Source organism: Myotis davidii, unplaced genomic scaffold, assembly GCF_000327345.1.
Source record: "Myotis davidii unplaced genomic scaffold, ASM32734v1 scaffold684, whole genome shotgun sequence".
Classification (NCBI taxonomy): Eukaryota; Metazoa; Chordata; class Mammalia; order Chiroptera; family Vespertilionidae; genus Myotis; species Myotis davidii.
In genome coordinates, this window is record NW_006295564.1 from 685519 (window position 1) to 704977 (window position 19459).

The window sequence follows — 19459 nt, forward strand, 5'->3', positions numbered from 1 at the left end:
AAGACAAAGAGAGATTCTTCAAAGCAGCAAGAGAAAAATAGTTACCTACAAGGGAATACCCATATGACTGTCAGCTGATTTCTCAACAGAAACTATGCATGAAATGCTGAAAGGTATTCTTTAGGAAGAGAAAGAAGAAGAAAAAGGTAAAGATAAAAATTATAAACAACAAAGTGACCACAAATACATATCTATCAACAAGTGAATCTAAAAATCAAGTGAATAAAAAATCTGAAGAACAGAATAAACTGGTGAATACAATAGAATCAGGGGCATAGAAAGGGACTGGACTGACAATTCTCGAGTGGGAAGGGGTGTGGGGGGTATAGGAAGAGATTGGACAAAAATCTTACACCTATAGACGAGGACAATGGGATGGGGGGTAAGGGCATGGGGTGGGGTGGGAACCAGGTGAAGGGGAGCTATGGAGGGAAAAAAGAGGAACAACTGTAATAATCTGAATAAAGATTTATTTTTAAAAAATGAATGAAATTGTGGTGCATGCTACAACATGGATGCAAACCTTGAGCATATTATGCTAAATGAAATGAGTCAGCCACAAATACTATATGATTCCACTTATATAAGGTACCTAGAACAGTCAAATTCATTAGAGACAGAAAGTAGAATGGTGGTTACCAGGGACTAGGAGTAGAGAAAAATAAGGAGTTACTATTTAATGGGCACATTTTCAGCTTTGGATGATGAAAAAGTTCTGCAGATAGACAGTGGTGATGGCTGCACAACAATGTGAATATACTTAATGCCACTGAACTATAAAATGAAAAGTGGTTAAAATGATAAATTTAGTTGTGTATATTTTACCACCATTCAAAAACAAAACAAAAAAGAACAACACCCCTAATCATTCTAATTCCTAGATTATTCTATTAATTCAATTGCTTCCAAACCTGTCTTTCACCTGGAGAACTTTTAAAAATTCTAAAGCCCAGGTTCTCAGGTTAAAACACAATCATCAGTAATTTTAATCTCTCAGGGTGATTCTACATCCAGACAAGTTTAGGAACTAATGCATGACTCTGTATTTCTGTAGTCCTAATAGTAATTTTTTAAATTTATTAAATTTACAGGTATAATTTCAATATCCAGTATCCCCCTGGAAAAAAAAGGATCTATACTAAAATTCCAAAGATAAACATCTTATCAGTGAATTTTGTATATACCTCTACTCACTTACTGAACACTTTACTGATCTTATACAGTAAAGAATTCTTAGAAAGCAACAGCATATTATTCTGGTTTACTAATTCAAGTGCTCTGTAAATACTTTTGTTTCTTTTTTAAAAATATTTTTATTGATTTCAGAGAGGAAGGGAAAGGGAGAGAGGAAGAGAGAAACATCAATGATGAGAGAGACTCATTGATCTGTTGCCTCCTGCATGCCTCACACTGTGGACCGAGCCCAGAACCCGGGCATGTGCTCCAACTGGGAATCAAACCGTGAACCTCCTGGTTCACAGGTCCACGCTCACCATTGAGCCATGCCGGCTGGGCTTTGTTTTCTTTTTAATCCTCACCCAAAGATATGTTGTACTAGTTTTAGAAAGAAGGGACAGAGGGAGGGAAATGATGTTTGAGAGAAACATTGATCGGTTGCCTCTCATAATTTTCATGACCTATAATCCGGCTCCAACACTTACAAGCTTTATGACCTTGGACAAGTTACTTAATCTCTTTGTGCTTTAGATTTAACAACTGGAGTAAAATGGGGATCCTGTGGGAATTGAGCTAATACATATTAAGCCCTAATTTCAAACACTGTGTAGACAATTCTGCTTAGGCAAAAATTGCTCACTCCCTTCCCCCCCTCAGAAAAAAATTCTCTATTTTCATTCATATCTAAAACCAACAGTCCAAAAAGATAGACCTTTACGAATCGTAGTAAGGCCCAGCTGGGTGTGGCTCAGAGGTTGAGTGTCAACCCAGGAACCAAGAGGTCACCGGTTCGATTCCTGGTCAGGGCATATGCCGGGGTTTCAGGCTCGATCCCCAGTGTGGGGCATGCAGGAGGCAGCCGATAAATGATTCTCTCTCATGGTTGATGTTTCTATCTCTCCCTTTCCCCTTCCTCTCTGAAATCAATAAAAATATATTAAAAAAATAAAATAACAATCGTAGTAAGAAATGATAATAAGAAAAGCTTACTGTAGACAGGCTCTTTACATTATTCCAGGTCAGAGAAAAACTTAGAAGCACTCTCTCTCTGAAATGGATGAAACAAGGGGACTCAAGCACCCAGAGATACTAGATATAGCTGAGGTGATGTATTTAAAAGAGGATACAAGTAATCCCCAATATAAGTATACAAGTATTATACCCTTTCCTAATAGGCTCCCTAAACATTGACAACAAAGTATATACTCTAGTCAGGACACTGAAGAACTGCTCTGGGAAAACTAACTTAAATGGTGGGAATGAGGGGACACACACAGACTATTGCGCAACAGGCACCCAATAAAAATGGCCAGGTCTCTAACAAATCACTCTATTAAAGCCTGCAACTTCATGCTACTCAATACATAGACCTTCCAGTCAGTATTTTAATGCCCCAAAGTCTTAAGAGTAGAAAGGGAGGTAAGTCAGACATTCGGGATCCAAACATATTACTTCTCACGTACTCCCTTTTCAGGAAACTACTGGTGGATGGCCACTACCAAAACAGTTAAACAGGAAAAAAAAGGAAATATAAGATCTAGGAAATAAGAGGCAAAGGGAATTCCCAAGATGACTGCTGTGAAACAGACCTATAGAACAGCCATTTGGAACTGAAGAATGAAGGGCTCCAAAAGGGATGTTAACAGGAGAGGGAGAGAGGAAAAAAATAAAATAGATTACACAAACTTCTTAAAGGTGAGGAGATTTATACTTCTGGTAGATTGTCTAGGGGAGAATTATCAAGTTGTACAAAGATCAGGGATCAGCAAACTTTATCTGTAAAGAGCCAGAGAATAAATATTGTAGGTTTTGTGGGTCATCATTATACAATTTTGCTTCAGTGTGAAAGCAGGCATAAAATAAACCAGCAATGAGTTAGCATGGCTGTGCTACATTATAATTTTATTTACAAAACATGTGGCAGGCTACATTTGCTCTGTGGAGTGGTAGTTTACCAACCCCTAACATAGATAATTAAATGAAAAAAAGGATAATCATTAACATTAGGAAAAACAAAAAGATGTGGAAGAAATGGAATAGAATCCTAATATACTATATGGCTCAGATATAAATAATATTTATATAACCATAGTAATATAAACAACAAGTATTGTTTTTACCAAGTCTTATAATAACTATACTAGCAAGACAAGGAAGGAGTAACCAAAGAACATATACGCATATATTGATAGCCCATGGGCACAGACAATAGTGTGGTGAAGGCCTGGCGTGGGGCGGGGGCTGGGTGAAAGGGGGCAAAGAAGGGGGATCTGAGGGACATCTATAATAATGACAAAAAACAAATTAAAATAAGAAATAAAAAGGAGAGAAGGGAGAAGAGTGTATTCAAGTATGCCAATGTCCAAGTGTTGGGCATTGGGGGGGTATCAGGAATAAAATACCTAAACCATCAATAGGAAATCAATAGATTAAGCCTGAATAACTGAAATAACTGAAAACTCAAGAATAAGTATGATATTTGCTTCTAAAACTTTAAATAGGTAAATTAAAATAAAGTTAAAAGAATTAAAAGAGATTGCCTCTGTTTTTCACATCTAATAGTTGGGATTCAGGAATGCAGCTTTTCATTTTAAATTATGGTAATCTGCCTGACTTTTTAAAACTAAAGAGTGAGCACTGCTAATTGCCTACCTGATAATCTACTTCCCCTTCCAATTGCCTACTTAATATCTATTCTCCATTTTTTCTTACTAACCAAAAGCCTTATTTTGTTCAGAGGGGTAATGTTCCCATACAAAAAATATGTACGTTTCTTAAGTCTTAAGAGTAGAAAGGGAGGTAAGTCAGACATTCGGGATCCAAACATATTAGAATAGCCAATAATATGTCAGCTAAAGTTTCCAGAAAATAATCTATTTTCTGACCTAAGGGTCAATCCCCCTTATTGCTTCTTCCCTTCCTTCCTCTTCCTGCCTAGAATCCACTGTGATTGAAGTCTGGGGATACAACACCTATAGGGGGACCATCAGAATGAAAGTCAAAGGCTAAAGATGACTGAGTAGAAAACTCCAGGGAACCCGAGTCCTTGATGACATTATTGAACAGATACACCAGTACTGAACTATCTACCTCCAGATTCCTTGCCAGGTAGGTAGGTTTGCAGTCATTTGCAGCTGAATGCATTCCTAACAAGTATAGTTATTTTGTTCAAAATAAAGGTTTATTTTAATTTTCAAAGAAGAAAAAAATGAAAGAGCCTTGACTTATCCAGGCTTATCTGCTCATCCATTTTACTAAAACTAAAAAAGGAAGTATGACCCTAGCAGGTTTGGCTCAGTGGGTAAAGCGTCAGCCTGCAGACTGAAGGGTCCCAGGTTTGATTCCAGTCATGGGCACAAGCCTAGATTGCAGGTTCAGTCCCCAGTAGGGGGCATGCAGGAGGCAGCCGATCAATGATACTCTCTCATCATTGATGTTTCTCTCTCTCTCTCCCTCTCCCTTCCTCTCTGAAATCAACAAAAATATATATTTTTTAAAAAAGGAAGTATGAAAAAACTTCACAAGCACAAGAAAAAGATGTGCACATATGACATAAAAGATAGCATCTCAATAATGATTACAATTAACAGCCAAATGTTTCATTATCTGCACATCTTTTAGGGAAAGCAAATACATGTCCTTCATTTTATCTTCTTCCACATCCCATCTTTATTTCACCTCTCTCTATTTTTTGTTTGTTTTGTTAATCCTCTTCAGGGGGATAATTTTTGCATTCATTTTTAGAAAGAGTGGAAGGGAGAGGTAGAGTCAGAGAAACATGGATGAGAGAGAAACACATCGATTGGTTGCCTCGTGACTGGGGCTGCTTATTGAGCCTACAACCAAGGTACATGCCCTTGACTGGAATTGCACCCACCACCTTTCATGCTCTAACTGGCTGGGGCTATTTCATCTCTCTTGAAGCTTCACTAATTCAACAACTACTTGGCACTGAATCTTCTAACAGACTGTGCCTTATAGTATTTGAATTACAGAGAAATACAGTAGCCTAAAGCTTTTAACCACCTCTATCTAAAACTACTCTGCAAGTTGTCGTAAATTTTCTTAATTCAAAGTTCAGAATAATTATAAACACTCCAAGAGTAAACATGTTTTAGAGAGGAAAACACAAACTTAAATTACTTTAAAGCAAAACGAGAGGTCTGGAAATGTAAAAGGTTAACTTAACCCAAAACAAAACTAGAGGTCACTACCTTTAACAAGTAGGTAAATATGGTGCCACTACTTTACTTAATTTTTTACAGAGAGGAAGGGAGAGGGATAGAGAGTTAGAAACATTGATGAGAGAAACATCAACTGCCTCCTGCACGCCCCTACCTGGGACATGCCTGCAACCAAGGTGCATGCCCTTGACTGGAATCAAACCCAGTACCCTTCCGTCTGCAGGCCGACGCTCTACCCACTGAGCCAAACCAGTCAGGGAAAATTACTTAATTTTTAATAGAGCACTGAGAATAAACATTTCCACTAGTAATAAAAAAGTAACTTCAATACATGAACTTCTGTTTTCATCACACATTTTTTTCTATCATCCCAAAATAAAACTTAGGCCACTATATTGACACACAACGTATTCCCACTGCAAGAAAATTCTTACAATGAATAAATGAAAGGGTTAAGTGGGCAAACAAAATTGAATACTTATAGTAGTTTGCCAAAGTTAGCTCCCTAAAATATGTCTGTAATACATTAGCTTATCTTAGTCTGTAATACATTAGCTTATTTTACATTTTCTGTAAAGCCATAAATACTGACAAATAAAAAAATACCGCCAAAACCGGTTTGGCTCAGTGGAGAGAGCGTCGGCCTGCGGACTGAAAGGTCCCAGGTTCGATTCCGGTCAAGGGCATGTACCTGGGTTGTGGGCACATCTCCAGTGGGGAGTGTGCAGGAGGCAGCTGATCCATGTTCCTCTCTCATCGATGTTTCTAACTCTCTATCCCTCTCCCTTCCTCTCTGTAAAAAAATCAATAAAATATATTAAAAAAAAACAAGTAAGAGTTTAAATACAATCGCTTACCTTTTATTTATAGGCTTTTCATCTTTTTCATAAGGCTTTACAAACCACTTGCCAATACGTACAAAGTTCCGGTTCATTAAACACCGTTCCAAAAGATTGTGAACTGCTTTGAAAAGCAGAGTACGGCATTCATAAGAAAGTCCATTCTCCCAAACTCCATCTTCCTCTTCTACAAGAGAAAAATGAAAGAAACAGAAAGTAAAGTAGTGGCACCATATCTACTCCGAGTCAAGTAAAAAGTGTTACAGTTTAAACTAAATACACAAGCCCTACTTCACCTCAGTATATTGAGCTACAATTACTTCCATATATCTCTAGACATTAAAATATCAGGTTTCAAAATTACTCCGTAAGGAATAAAAGGCCCAAGTGCCATGTATGCTATTAAATTACCTGAAAATGATTTTCCTACCATATAAAAATGTAACACTATATTGCAAATATAATGATTTGGTTTCTGTATCAATGAAAAGGACATTTGTGTAACCTGGGAAATATTAAACACATTCTATACCTAAGATGCCAATGTCTAAGCTAGTTCACTTATTACTTTTTCCTAATTCTTCCAAGTCATTCAGCCTGCCAAAAAAACTAGCCAGTTAATAATTAAAATCAAAATAGTTTATGTCCATCAGCATTCTAATCCATGACTCAACTATAAAATAACTATGAATAAAAAAGCAGCTTTTGGCTCAGAGCCTAACAAGCAGTGCATTATCAGCCACCTTAGGTCTCATTTCAACGAAATGATTCCCATGACTCAGTATAGAATCCTCTACTTGAGGGAGAAATTTAAAGACTTAAATTTTAGCCCTAGCTGGTTTGGCTCAATGGATAGAGCATCGGCCTGCGGACTGAAGGGTCCCAGGTTCGATTCCGGCCAAGGGCACATGCCTGGGTTGCGGGCACATCCCAGTAGGGGGCATGCAGGAGGCAACCAATCAGTGATTCTCATCACTGATGTTTCTATCTCTCGCTCCCTCTCCCTTCCTCTCTAAAATAAATAAAATATATTTTTTAAAATATAAAAATAAAGACTTAAATTTTAAACGGTACTTCTGATATAAAGCTATCTTTATTAATTATACAGCCTCAATTTTGCCAGCAAATCTATTAACCATTCCAACTAACTTATAGATACTACCTCAGCAATTTAACTTTCATCATGTTTTAAACTGTTATTTCAAATACAATTTAATATCCTTCTATAGCCTACATATCTTTATAAACATTTCACAAATACTGATCATCATCTTTCAATTTGATGAGTAACAAAACCTTAATTCAATAAAAATGTATACACTACACCAAGCATGTCAAACTCGCGGCCCACAACAAATATTTTTGCAGCCAAGCCAATAGTACGATACGTAAGAAACATTTTAATAAAAATTTCATATCTTACTTTTTACAATATCCTGTTATACATAATAATTATTAATAACGAACTACAACGTTCGCTAATGATTGATTACTATAATCATGTTGCATTCATTTCCCTGACGTGCAGGCGCACCACTTCTGTCCACTAATACTAGCAGCGAATATTTTAGCAGCCAATTGCCATATCATTAGTCTCGGACTGACTTGTTTGGTGTGCATAACAGGAAATATTTCGCTTTCGGAGAACAAGAAAAATAGGTTTATTTGTGTTACCCTTATTAATTTGTGCAATTATTCGGTGTCTGGAAAGTTAATGTTCAAGAAAAAATATTAATATTTATTAAAATGTTCTATTATTTTATGTTGATTACACATTTATTTCAGCCCTTTGTATTCAGCATGTCTCTATCAAAATAAACGTATGTTTCTATGAAAATAGAAGCTTTTTTTTGTGTGTGGCCCACATAAACTTAAACCTTGTTTTTTTTTGGCCTGTGTTAGCCTGAGTTTCACCTGCTTGCACTACACCTATAGAAAAATAATAAACTATGATGCTTTTGAATAAAAGCAGAGACATAAAGAGTGACACATGGGCCCAACCAGCATGGCTAAGTGATTGAGCACTGACCTATGAACGAGGGGGTCATGGTTCAATCCTCAGTCAGGGCATATGCCTGAGTTGAGGGCTCAATCCACAGTATGGGGCGTGTAGGAGGCAACCAATCAATGATTCTCTCTCATCACTGATGTTTCTCTCTCACCCTCTCCCTTCCTCTCTGAAATCAATAAAAAAAATATATTTAAAAAAAAGTGACACATGGTTTATATTCATAACTTGCACAACAAATTGGTAGAATAAACATTAACTAAAACTCATAATGACTGAATTTTAAACTTTAAGGTTGAATTTGTTGTTCTTTAAAGAGTCTCCTAAATTATAGTCATCTTTCAAATTAACTGTTACTTCTTAAAAGGTAAGCTTTAAGAAAGGATAAGTTTTTGAAAATGACAACTTAAGAGTTACAATAATTTTTAAATCAACATCTGGCACTAATATTAAATTTAAAAAGTTCTTCATATTCTATTATGTTATAGACATTCTTATCTTCTTCTATTTAAAGCCTTAGCTTTACGAGTTTCACTTGGTTGAACAGTAGGCTAGGAGAAAAGGGAAGTAGCACATAGTGACATTGCTCTAATCTGGATCACAAGCATATTTGTGAATTGCTAAGAGAAAAGAAACCTTTCTCAATCAATCTATTTTCAGCTTAATCAGTTCCTATCATTTCAAAATTAAATAGCTATATTAAGAGTTTTGTCTCAAATTGTAACGATTATTAAACATACATGTCCTTAATTCCAAGAGAATTACACTGAAAATACCTCCCAACTCTTCCCTTCTTTATAATCTATTTAATATACTTTTGTACTTTACTTTTGTTGCCTTTTAACTCAAAAATCCTTACCTTCTAAGAAGCACAATGGTTGTAACATCTGTCCTACACAAGTAGCCTTTATCAAAATCATTTTTCTAACTACTTCTAAGTTTTAAAGCATCAAAAACCCAAGACACAGCTACCATTACATATCAAAGTTATAGTCACTATAAACTCCAAGTATTAGAAAATTATGCACTTAAAACCTAAGACTGAATTTGCCTTCTTCCCCAAAAGAGTAAATTAAAAAACCTTTGGCATAGTAGAGGCTATAATACAATAATTTATATATTTTCATATAAAACTGAAATTTTTGGTTTTGTTCATTAAAAAAATTCAGTTCAGTTAAACCTGTAGTTAAATGATTTAAGAATACTAAATATAGTTTAGAAAATTATTCAGTATTCATTTCCAAGCATTTCTCCCTCATTGCTCTAAATTTTACCTAGAGAAACTCAGGTGAACTCAATTCTCATTTTACATTATATTCTCAAATGCCCACAATTCTCATTAACACTAAATGAGGATAATGCATAAAACAAAGAAAAACAGACCACCTCTTAGGGTTTTCCAATGCGAACAAATCTCTGAAGTACATCTTCACCTGTGACAAATTATATTACACTAATATAATTTCATTTTTCATTGCTGAGGAAATAATGAGAATTAAGTTCTAATAGCACTCAATAAAAAGCCTGAAAGGAAGGGGGGATCATTTAGAAACAAGAAGCCTACTAAGCTAAGCTTCTAATACCCTAACGTATTTAATAAAAGGCTAATATGCAAATCAACTGAACAGCAAAACGACGGGTCGCTATGGTGCGAACTGACCACCAGGGGGCAGACACTCAACACAGGAGCTGCTCCCTGGTGGTCAGTGCGCTCCCACAGAGTGAGTGCCGCTCAGCCAGAAGCCGGGCTCAAGGCTGGCGAGTGCATTGGCGGTGGCAGGAGCCTTTCCCACCTCTGTGGCAGCCGGACATTTCCTGAGAGCTCCCAGACTGTGAGAGGGCGCAGGCTGGGCTGAGGGACCCCATCCAACCCCGAGTGTAACACCAGGCCACTAGTGTTATAATAATCCTAATAAATGTACTTCTCTACATGTTGTATTCAAAGATATGAAAAATGAAATGGTACAACTAAGACATAGTGATCTGCACCTCTTACACTAATTAAAACAATTCCTCAAATCTCGATGACAGCATTGTATTAGGAAAGGGAAGGCAAGAGGAACACATGACAAATCTTTACCTACCTCTTTTGAACTTAATCAACCATAACCTAATGGAAAAGGGCTGCTTAATGCATTTAAATAAATGTCTTCTTCCTCTAGTATCTGTATCCTTAGAGAAGTTTCAATTCTGGGTTTTCAGTACTTTCCCATTACTATTAGCATTAAAACTTTTAATCATTGCTACTTATTTTACAAAGTATTTATTTAAACAATGCAAAAGTTCAAATGCTAAATATGATTACTGTATTTTTTTCCTGAGGACACAGATTATAGTGATACCAAAGTATGTGGTAGGTCATCAAAATAATGCTCTGAGTGGGGCAAAAAAACAAAAGAGCTAACACACTTAGTACTCATACGCAACGTTTTTCTCAAAACTGACATCTTTAAATATCTCTAGTGATAAGTTGGGAGAGAAGGACTCTTTTCCTAAATAATTCTGACAAGCTATTAGAATGCAACATACACTAATGATTAATAAATGGGTCGCCCTAACCGGTTTGGCTCAGTGGATAGAGCATCAGCCTGCGGACTGAAGGGGACCAGGTTCTATTCCATTCAAGGGCATGTACCTTCGTGATGGACACATCCCCAGTAGGGAGTGTGCAGGAGGCAGCTGATCGGGGTTTCTCTCTCATCAATGTTTCTAACTCTCTATCCCTCTCCCTTCCTCTCTGTAAAAAATCAATAAAATATATTTTAAAAAATAAATAAATGGGTCAAAATTATCATGGTAGAAAATATCATGTATTTCCTGAAAGAATAAAGAAAAATTAAATATCTAGTTCAGTGTTTGTCTTGAACAGTAACTGCTTAATCATAATTCATTCATTCAACAATATTACTGAGAGCCTTAAACTGGCAGCATCGTTAATAGATAGCAAAACCAACTTTGATTTTAAAATAGTCTAATATATTAATGATTATTTTTGAAGACTTAAAGAAACACTTTCTTGTTCAAAATGGACAGTACACAGAAGAAATATGGCAAATAAAGTTGTTCCTAGAAGATTAGCCAATTTAAAAAGTTGGGTCACAAGTACTGTGGTACAGAAAATAGAAATAAATTAACTCTTCAGGCTACCTGGGGCACAAAACAATTTTTTAGCTTGTAGATACCTATACTTGGCAGTTGTTAACCTGTCAATACTGCTAAAGCTGCCACTTAAGGTTAAATTCCACTATAATTAATACCCTTCAATAAAAAAGCATCCAAAATTAAATTCTAAGACTAACCAACGGCCCATTTAGTTTGATAATACTATGATGAAACTCCAGCATAATTAAAGTATTTGAACATGTTGCTAAAATCCCATTTATAGACCACAGGATTCAGGAAAAATAGGAAAAATAAGAAATATTTTTGGCTCTGAGCCTGTTTTTTAGTTTTTGGAGTCTTATCACATTTTAGCTTGCTATGATCTTTTTTAAAAGATGCAAAGGTTGGGAGAGGGAGTAGTTTTTTTGTTTTGTTTTGTTTTAAAGTAAAGACTAAAAGCCAATGATGACAGTAATAAAATACCAAAAAGGTTAAGACACAGAATAAAAAACCCAGAAAACTTTTCTCCTTTAAGGGCACACTAATGATAGTGAAACAATCTTGCATTGAAGCAAACAGTACATGTAAAATAATCAATCAGTTCTATCCACTACAGAGATTTTTAAAAATATATATTTTTACTAGTAGCCCTGCACACAAATCCGTGCACCAGTGGCTCTCTGCAGGGCCTGGCCGCTCTGCACCCGCTGCCCAGAGGCTCTCCATGGCCCAGAGGCCCATCCACAGCCGGGCGCAGAACGCTTGCCTCATTGCTGGTGTGATGACGCAAGCATCCCATGCCCTGGCCTGGCCAGAGGCCCTCTGCGGCCAGGGTGGAACGCTTACCTCGTCACCAGAGCGACAAAGCAAGCATTCCGCCAGGCTGCTCACACTGCCTGCTCTCAGCGGTCACTCCCCAGGGACTGGGGGACTCTGGCAGGGCTGAGAGGACTGGGCACCACCATCTTGTGGCTATGGCAGGGGTGGGCAAACTTTTTGACTCGAGGGCCACAATGGGTTCTTAAGCTGGACCGGAGGGCCGGAACAAAAGCATGGATGGAGTGTTTGTGTGAACTAATATAAATTCAATGTAAACATCATTACATAAAAGGGTACCGTCTTTTTTTTTTTTTTAGTTTTATTCATTTCAAACGGGCCGTAGTTTGCCCACGGCTGGGCTATGGGCACCACCATCTTTGTGACAGAGTGACAGTTAATTTGCATATTACCCTTTTATTAGATAGTATTGATTCCAGAGAGGAAGGGAGAGAGAAAAAGAAATAGAAACATCAATGATGAGAGAGAATCATTGATCAGTTGCCTCCCGCACGCCCCCTACTGGGGACTGAGCCCACAGCCTGGGCATGTGCCCTTGACTGGGACCCTTCAGTTAGCAGGCGGATGCTCTATCCACTGAGCAAACCAGGGGTCACTCCCCAGGGACTGGGGGACTCTGGCAGGGCTGAGAGGACTGGGCACCACCATCTTGTGGCTATGGCAGGGGTGGGCAAACTTTTTGACTCGAGGGCCAGAATGGGTTCTTAAGCTGGACCGGAGGGCCGGAACAAAAGCATGGATGGAGTGTTTGTGTGAACTAATATAAATTCAATGTAAACATCATTACATAAAAGGGTACCGTCTTTTTTTTTTTTTTAGTTTTATTCATTTCAAACGGGCCGTAGTTTGCCCACGGCTGGGCTATGGGCACCACCATCTTTGTGACAGAGTGACAGTTAATTTGCATATTACACTTCTATTAGATAGTATTGATTCCAGAGAGGAAGGGAGAGAGAAAAAGAAATAGAAACATCAATGATGAGAGAGAATCATTGATCAGTTGCCTCCCGCACGCCCCCTACTGGGGACTGAGCCCACAGCCTGGGCATGTGCCCTTGACTGGGACCCTTCAGTTAGCAGGCGGATGCTCTATCCACTGAGCAAACCAGCTAGGGCCACTATAGAGATTTTTGACCAGAGGGTTCAAGCTAAAATTTTCCCACCATCAACTTTACACTTCTATCATATAAGCACTAAACAAGGTCTGCCACAAAGTTTAAATTTTAAAAATAAATAAAATTTAAAAGGCTGCAATCAGAGAGGAGTTTTGTTCCCTAATCTTTATTTTATCAAAACATATTGATATTGATTCAACTATCTATTCTCTTAGAGAGAACAGAGCAAAAAGTTTTGTTTTTGTTTTTTAAAGTGTTTGGCTTTGCCCAGCTGGCATGGCTTAGTGGTTGAGCATTGACCCGTGAACCAGGAGTTCACGGTTCCAGTCAGGGCACATGCCTAAGTTGTGGGCTCGATCCCCAGTGTGGGGCCTGCAGGAGGCAGCAGATCAATGATTCTCTCTAATCATTGATGCTTCTATCTCTCTCGCCCCCTCTCTATTTAATATAATAAAGTGTTTGGCTTTCCAATTCAAGGGGTATTTTGAACAAATGCTAAATAGTACTGCAAAGTACTAAAATAGGTCTTACTAAAAAGTATTGACCTCTACTACAAAATAAGTGACTGAGAATTTAAAGTATTTATCAAATCAGATTTGGTTTGCTGCAAGATTTTTACCAATTAGCAATAAAACAAATTTACGTTCTATTTCTATACATCAGCTAAACTTGAAAGGAGGGTGACCCAAACATGTGCTACATGATATAAGACAGGCAGAAATTAAAATGCACTATGGAATCTGACCAGATGATTCAGAACTTTCAAGATCATAAAAAACAAGGGAAGCGTGAGAAAATGTGTGTCTAGAATAGCCTAAGGAGATGAAATGTGGTATATCCTGGATGAGACCATAGGATATTAGGTAAAATTAAAGACATTTCAAATAAAGTATAACTTAGTTTATATTAATGTATCAATATTGATTTATTAGTTGGAAGATATACCATTCTAATGTAAAATGTTAGTAAAAGAAACTGGGTGAAGGATCAACAGGAACTCACTATACTATTTTTGCAACTTTTATATAAGTCTAAAACTGTTCTAAAATAAAAACTTTAAAAAAACATGCACTATGGCCCTGGCCAGGTGGCTCAGCTGGTTGGAGTACACCAAAAAGTTACAGATTGGATTCCTAGTCAGGGCACATTCCCAGTTGGGGCAGGTATGGGAGGCAACCAATGGGTGCTTCTCTCTCTAATCGATGTCTGTTTATCTGTCTCCCGCCCCCCCCCTCCTTACTCTCTAATATCAATAAACATATCCTCAGGTAAGGATTAAAAAAAATTACACTATGGATGACACAAAGGTGATAAGAGGATTAAGCAAAGGCAATTCTGTACTTTTATTACTGAATACTTTAGTTCAGTAATAAAAGTACAATAAGAAAAACTGAGACTTCTAATCTTTCAGAAAGAAATGCCTTTCCTCCTTCCCCAATAAGAAGGGCATTATTGGCAGAGATCAACCAAAGGACTTGTATGCATGCATATAAGCATAACCAATGGATACAGACACCAGGGGGGGGGGGTGGGGGGGGGGGTGAGGGGATGAGGGGGGGAGTAGGGGGAAAGTGAGGGGATAAGGACACATTTGTAATACCTTAATCAATAAAGGGGAAAAAAAAGGGCATTATTATCACCATAATTACAAACATTTAATAAGATGTGGTAGGTGCTAAACCAAACAGAAGGAGCCTGCCTTGAAAAGCAGCCTCAAACTAAATTAACCAGCTTTTTAGTTACCACCTGGGTCCTTCCGGTTCCCCTTTCCTCAATGCTACACCTCCACTTGGAACTCAGGATTGCCTCCTACAGCTGATGCCACCCCTACTGTCCAGATGCTCTCTTCTCAGGGGAGCTTAAAAGGAGGAAATAGAGTGCCACAGATGGAAAGAAATGAAAATGGGTTAGCTAGAGAGACAGAGGCGAAGACTAATTACCCCAAAAGGGAGGCAGACGGTGTGTCCCTGGGGCAAAGAAAAGAGCGAGACAAATAAACTCCATCTGAAAAGACCTTACTATTCTTTAAGATATGTCTGATTTAAGTGACAACATTCTAAAGTAAATGACAGGTTAAAAAAAAAAAGTTAGAACATTATAAAAACACCACTGACTATACAACTGTTTAAAACAGTATAGGACAGTCCTTGGAAGAGCAAGTATGATTATATACAACTCCTAATATATTTTGGTTTACTATTTCAATTGCTTTCATTCTGATAAAATTTTAAAAGTTATTTACCATTGAAGGGCATTCAGTTAAATCTGACAATAATTAAAACCTAATCTTCTAAAATTACTTTTATTCACATTCAAAATCAATATCTTAAAGTACAGGTATTACCATTTTTTAAAATTAGGCTAAAAAATTATACTAGAGAAGAAATGTTTTAAACTGTAATGCAGTTTCAGAAGAAAACATTTAACTCATAACATGAAACTTAGAAAAATATCAACATAGTTTTTTAATATGCATCAAAACAGCTTACATTTAACTTTAATAGGCTTTTAACTTTCAAAACATTATTAGTCTCACTATGGTAAAACGAAATACTATGTATCTGCTAAAATTATCTTTGATTCCACAAAATGTATTTCATGGAATCTGGGAGAAAAATGGTCTGTTCAGATGCTCTGCCAACTTTACTAAGACTGAAACCTCCCAGAAATCACTGTAGTTTATCAACAATTATAGTTTACCTATAATTTATAGTTTATCAACATTAAAACAGTCTTCAAACATTTCTGTAAGGTGGTTTTTATACCACCTAAAATTAAGAAAATAGCCAAGGTATACCCAAATTAATGAAAGAAAAAGGAAGTGGGCAGGTTGGCTTTCATCAATTAAAAAGCATCATCTTGCTGATGCCATAAAGGAATTTTATGTCATGAGATATATGCATATATATATATATGTATATATATATATATATATATGTACTTATACATATACACAAACACATCATTTTACATAATTAGGATATATTACACACTTAGAACTAAGGGCTAAACTCTCCAGCAGAGATGTTATTAGGAAAGCTAGAAAGCATTTATCATAAAAGAATAGCAACCACTCTCAAAAATAAGGATTAACATGGTCTGTTCATTAGAAGATGAAAAGCAACCATCAAAACAAATGTAACACTTACATTCCTGCACAAAAGTTGGTCTAAGTGCTTATTTGAGATAGTCATCTGGATTACATTACATCAAAAATATAATAGGTCCTATAGGTTATAGACAATAGAAACTTCAGAGTACTCAATTTCAAATAACAATGCCTTTTTTTTTAGTAATCTAAAAATCCTAAATTTACCTGCCAATAATCATTATCAAACATCTTGCTGAGTCTTTGGTACCTTGCAGCAAACAACTAATCATTTACATTCCTATCATCAGAGATTCAGTTTACATTGACTCTTACAATATAAAGTACACAACCATCAGTATCTTTTTAAAGTAACATCTGGTCCTAAATAAAAAAATAAGATGAAAGATTTCTTAATAATTTGCTCACAATAAATTTACTTCTAGGTAACTTTTTAGATTATGTACCAACGTCCTATAAAAGCTAAATAAGTTGGCACTCATCTTGATAGTCTTTGATGCAACGGTATCTAAAATAATCACTTTCCAAGAATAACCAAATTAACATAAGGCTTCATATGTTAATAAAACAACAAATTAACTGTATGCCTTGAAAAAATATGAGAAAATTACATTTCTAGATACTCTTACAATTGTCTGCTATTCATATAGAGGAGAGCAGTGGCAGAATTGATTCAAGTTAAATTACACTTGGCTTCAAAAGTATTATGTGACTTTGTTAGGAACTTTATGCTCTCTGATTTCATTTTTCTTAGGTTAATGTAACATTTCTTTCTTTCTTTTTTTTAAATATATTTCTTTATTGATTTCTGAGAGGAAGGGATGAGAGAGAGCTAGAAACATTAATGATGAGAGAGAATCCTACACGTCCTCTACTGGGGATTAAGCCCAAAACCCAGGCATGTGCCCTTGGCTGGAATCGAACCTGGGACCCCTCAGTCCGCAAGCTGGCGCTCTACCCACTGAGCCAAGCCTTCAGGGCAGTAACATTTCTTTCTTAAGCTCTACCTGAGAAATTCATGAAGAAGCTGGGTGGTGGGAGAATAAAGTTATTTAAGGTTTAAAAAGCCTGCCATAATATGGATAATTTAAGTAAAATAAAATAACCACAGTGAAATAAACATAAAGCTGAATGTTTATCGGGCTTCATACCTAAGGTTGTTCTACCAAAAAACTGTTAATACAAAAGACTTGGGGGGAAAGTATACAACATTGCTATATCATTAGCTAGAAATAAGTTGCTTTCACCTGATAAGTCATGGTGAATAAGGTCAGCAAAATTGGGATCTTCACCCCACCAGAATATCCACAATTCTCTTCTTCCAGGTCTTTGATCTCGACGCCAAACACCAAGTACATCTGCCTTAAGGCAGCGACTAAAGCTGCTCAAAATGGGGTCTTCCTCTGTCACCGGAAACAGAATAGGAGCAGAAGTTGGGCCTTGCCATACATATCTTTTCCATTTAATTCCTGTCAAGTCAGCCTGAAGAAAAGAAAGTGAGATTTTTTTTATTACTGCACATTCCAAGTCCCTTATTTCATCAGGACATTACAATTTTTCAGTATATGCTTAAGATCTTGAAAGCAGATTGACAAAAAAGATGCTAATTATGAAAATTCAACAATCAAAATTTTAAGTAAAAGAACAAAAAGTTTAATAACATTGGAATGTCACTGAATAGCAAGTCAATAAATGTGCATCCCAAGGAGAAATAAAAGAAATGTAACAGTGACAAATATAAACGTGCATTTAATACTGCACACTGAGTAACATTTCCTCTCTAAACTGTTCTATTCCTACTGGTCACATTTGTTCCTTGGTGTCAAACTTGTAACAGAAAATTAATTTTTAAAGATGCGTGTTTACGGAAGTCTGAACTATAACAAAAAATTCTTGGTACTTCTTCACATATCCCCTTTAAGAAGTCAAATAGCTGCTCACAATGAACTGTCAGATTTGTGCTAGTCTATCTGCAAAGAACCTGATCCTAAAAGTACCAAAAATAGACTGAGTCGGAGAAGATCGAAATGTAAAACCTTCATTTGTCTTGTTATATCTGAAGAGATGCTGGTTAATGGACATTGTACACACACACACACACACACACACACACACACACAATTTCATAGGGGGAAGGGCATTAAAGGTCTTAATTTAGCATCTTTAAAGAAATTCTTCACTCTAGCTGAGAGGTGCAGGTCTAGGTGCCAGCATGAAACGGCCGACCCATGACGGGCAGTTTACACTTGCCAGCCAGCCGCGCTCCGCCCACTCGGCTCACGTACCTATCACCTACTCTCTCCGTATTTTTCAAAGCACCGTGAAAACGAAAAAGAAAAGCCACCGAAACTTTAAAGCACGGACGCTACAGCACCGTCCAATCGCGGACTGAGCATCTGCAACAGTTGGTGCCGTTTCCAGCCATCAGCGCTGGGATGCTGCCGGCCCGGGCCAACCTGCACGCCTGTCACCCTCCCTCGGCTGCCCGGACTCCTCCGCAAAACGTGGGGCCGGCCGCTCAACATTCCCAACACGCAGGCAACACACACACAAACACTCCGTGCACGAGACCACAGCCCCTCCTCCCGAGCCTGTGCCGCTCACACACACCTCAGGTCCTAATAAAAGCAAGATGGCCAGAAATTGTCAAAACGGCAAACTGTTTTCAAAGTTTAAAGAGAAACATATGAAATGGCTTCTACTGTTCCGCACGGGGGTCTGAAACCACCTTAGGAAGAAGAGGCGACCCTTCTGTTAGTTTGACTCGTGTAAAAAAAAAAATGGCAAAACGAAAAGGGAGTTTTGGGGTTTTTCTTGGTGAAGTTCCGGGGTCCCGTGTATCGGGGGACACAAACGACCGGAGTTGAGCCATAAAGACCCGGGGGAGACCGGGCACCGGGGGGGCGCAGGGGGAAGCGGGGAGCCATGGTCAGCGGGAGGAAAGCGACGGAGAAGCGAGAAACTCCGAGGAAACGCCAATGTCCTGCCAGACCCGGAGCCCAAGTTGAAGACGAGACCGAGGGGGGAGAGAGTCGCAAACAAGACAAGAGGAACCCCAACTCTCCCGAAGCGGAGCCAGGGCGGCGCGA

The 19459-nt window shown here is 37.6% G+C and overlaps 1 protein-coding gene across 1 annotated transcript in view; it reads right to left on the reverse strand.

Annotated features, from left to right (window-relative positions):
* Positions 1 to 19459, reverse strand: part of MED13 (mediator complex subunit 13) — an 88899-nt gene that overhangs the window by 66761 nt on the left and 2679 nt on the right. The window contains exons 2-3 of the mRNA XM_015568121.1: positions 17618 to 17901; positions 6218 to 6386 (exon numbers count right to left, since the gene is read on the reverse strand). Of these exons, the coding sequence (XP_015423607.1) occupies positions 6218 to 6386; positions 17618 to 17901 (453 nt within the window). The remainder of the gene's footprint in view (positions 1 to 6217; positions 6387 to 17617; positions 17902 to 19459) is intronic.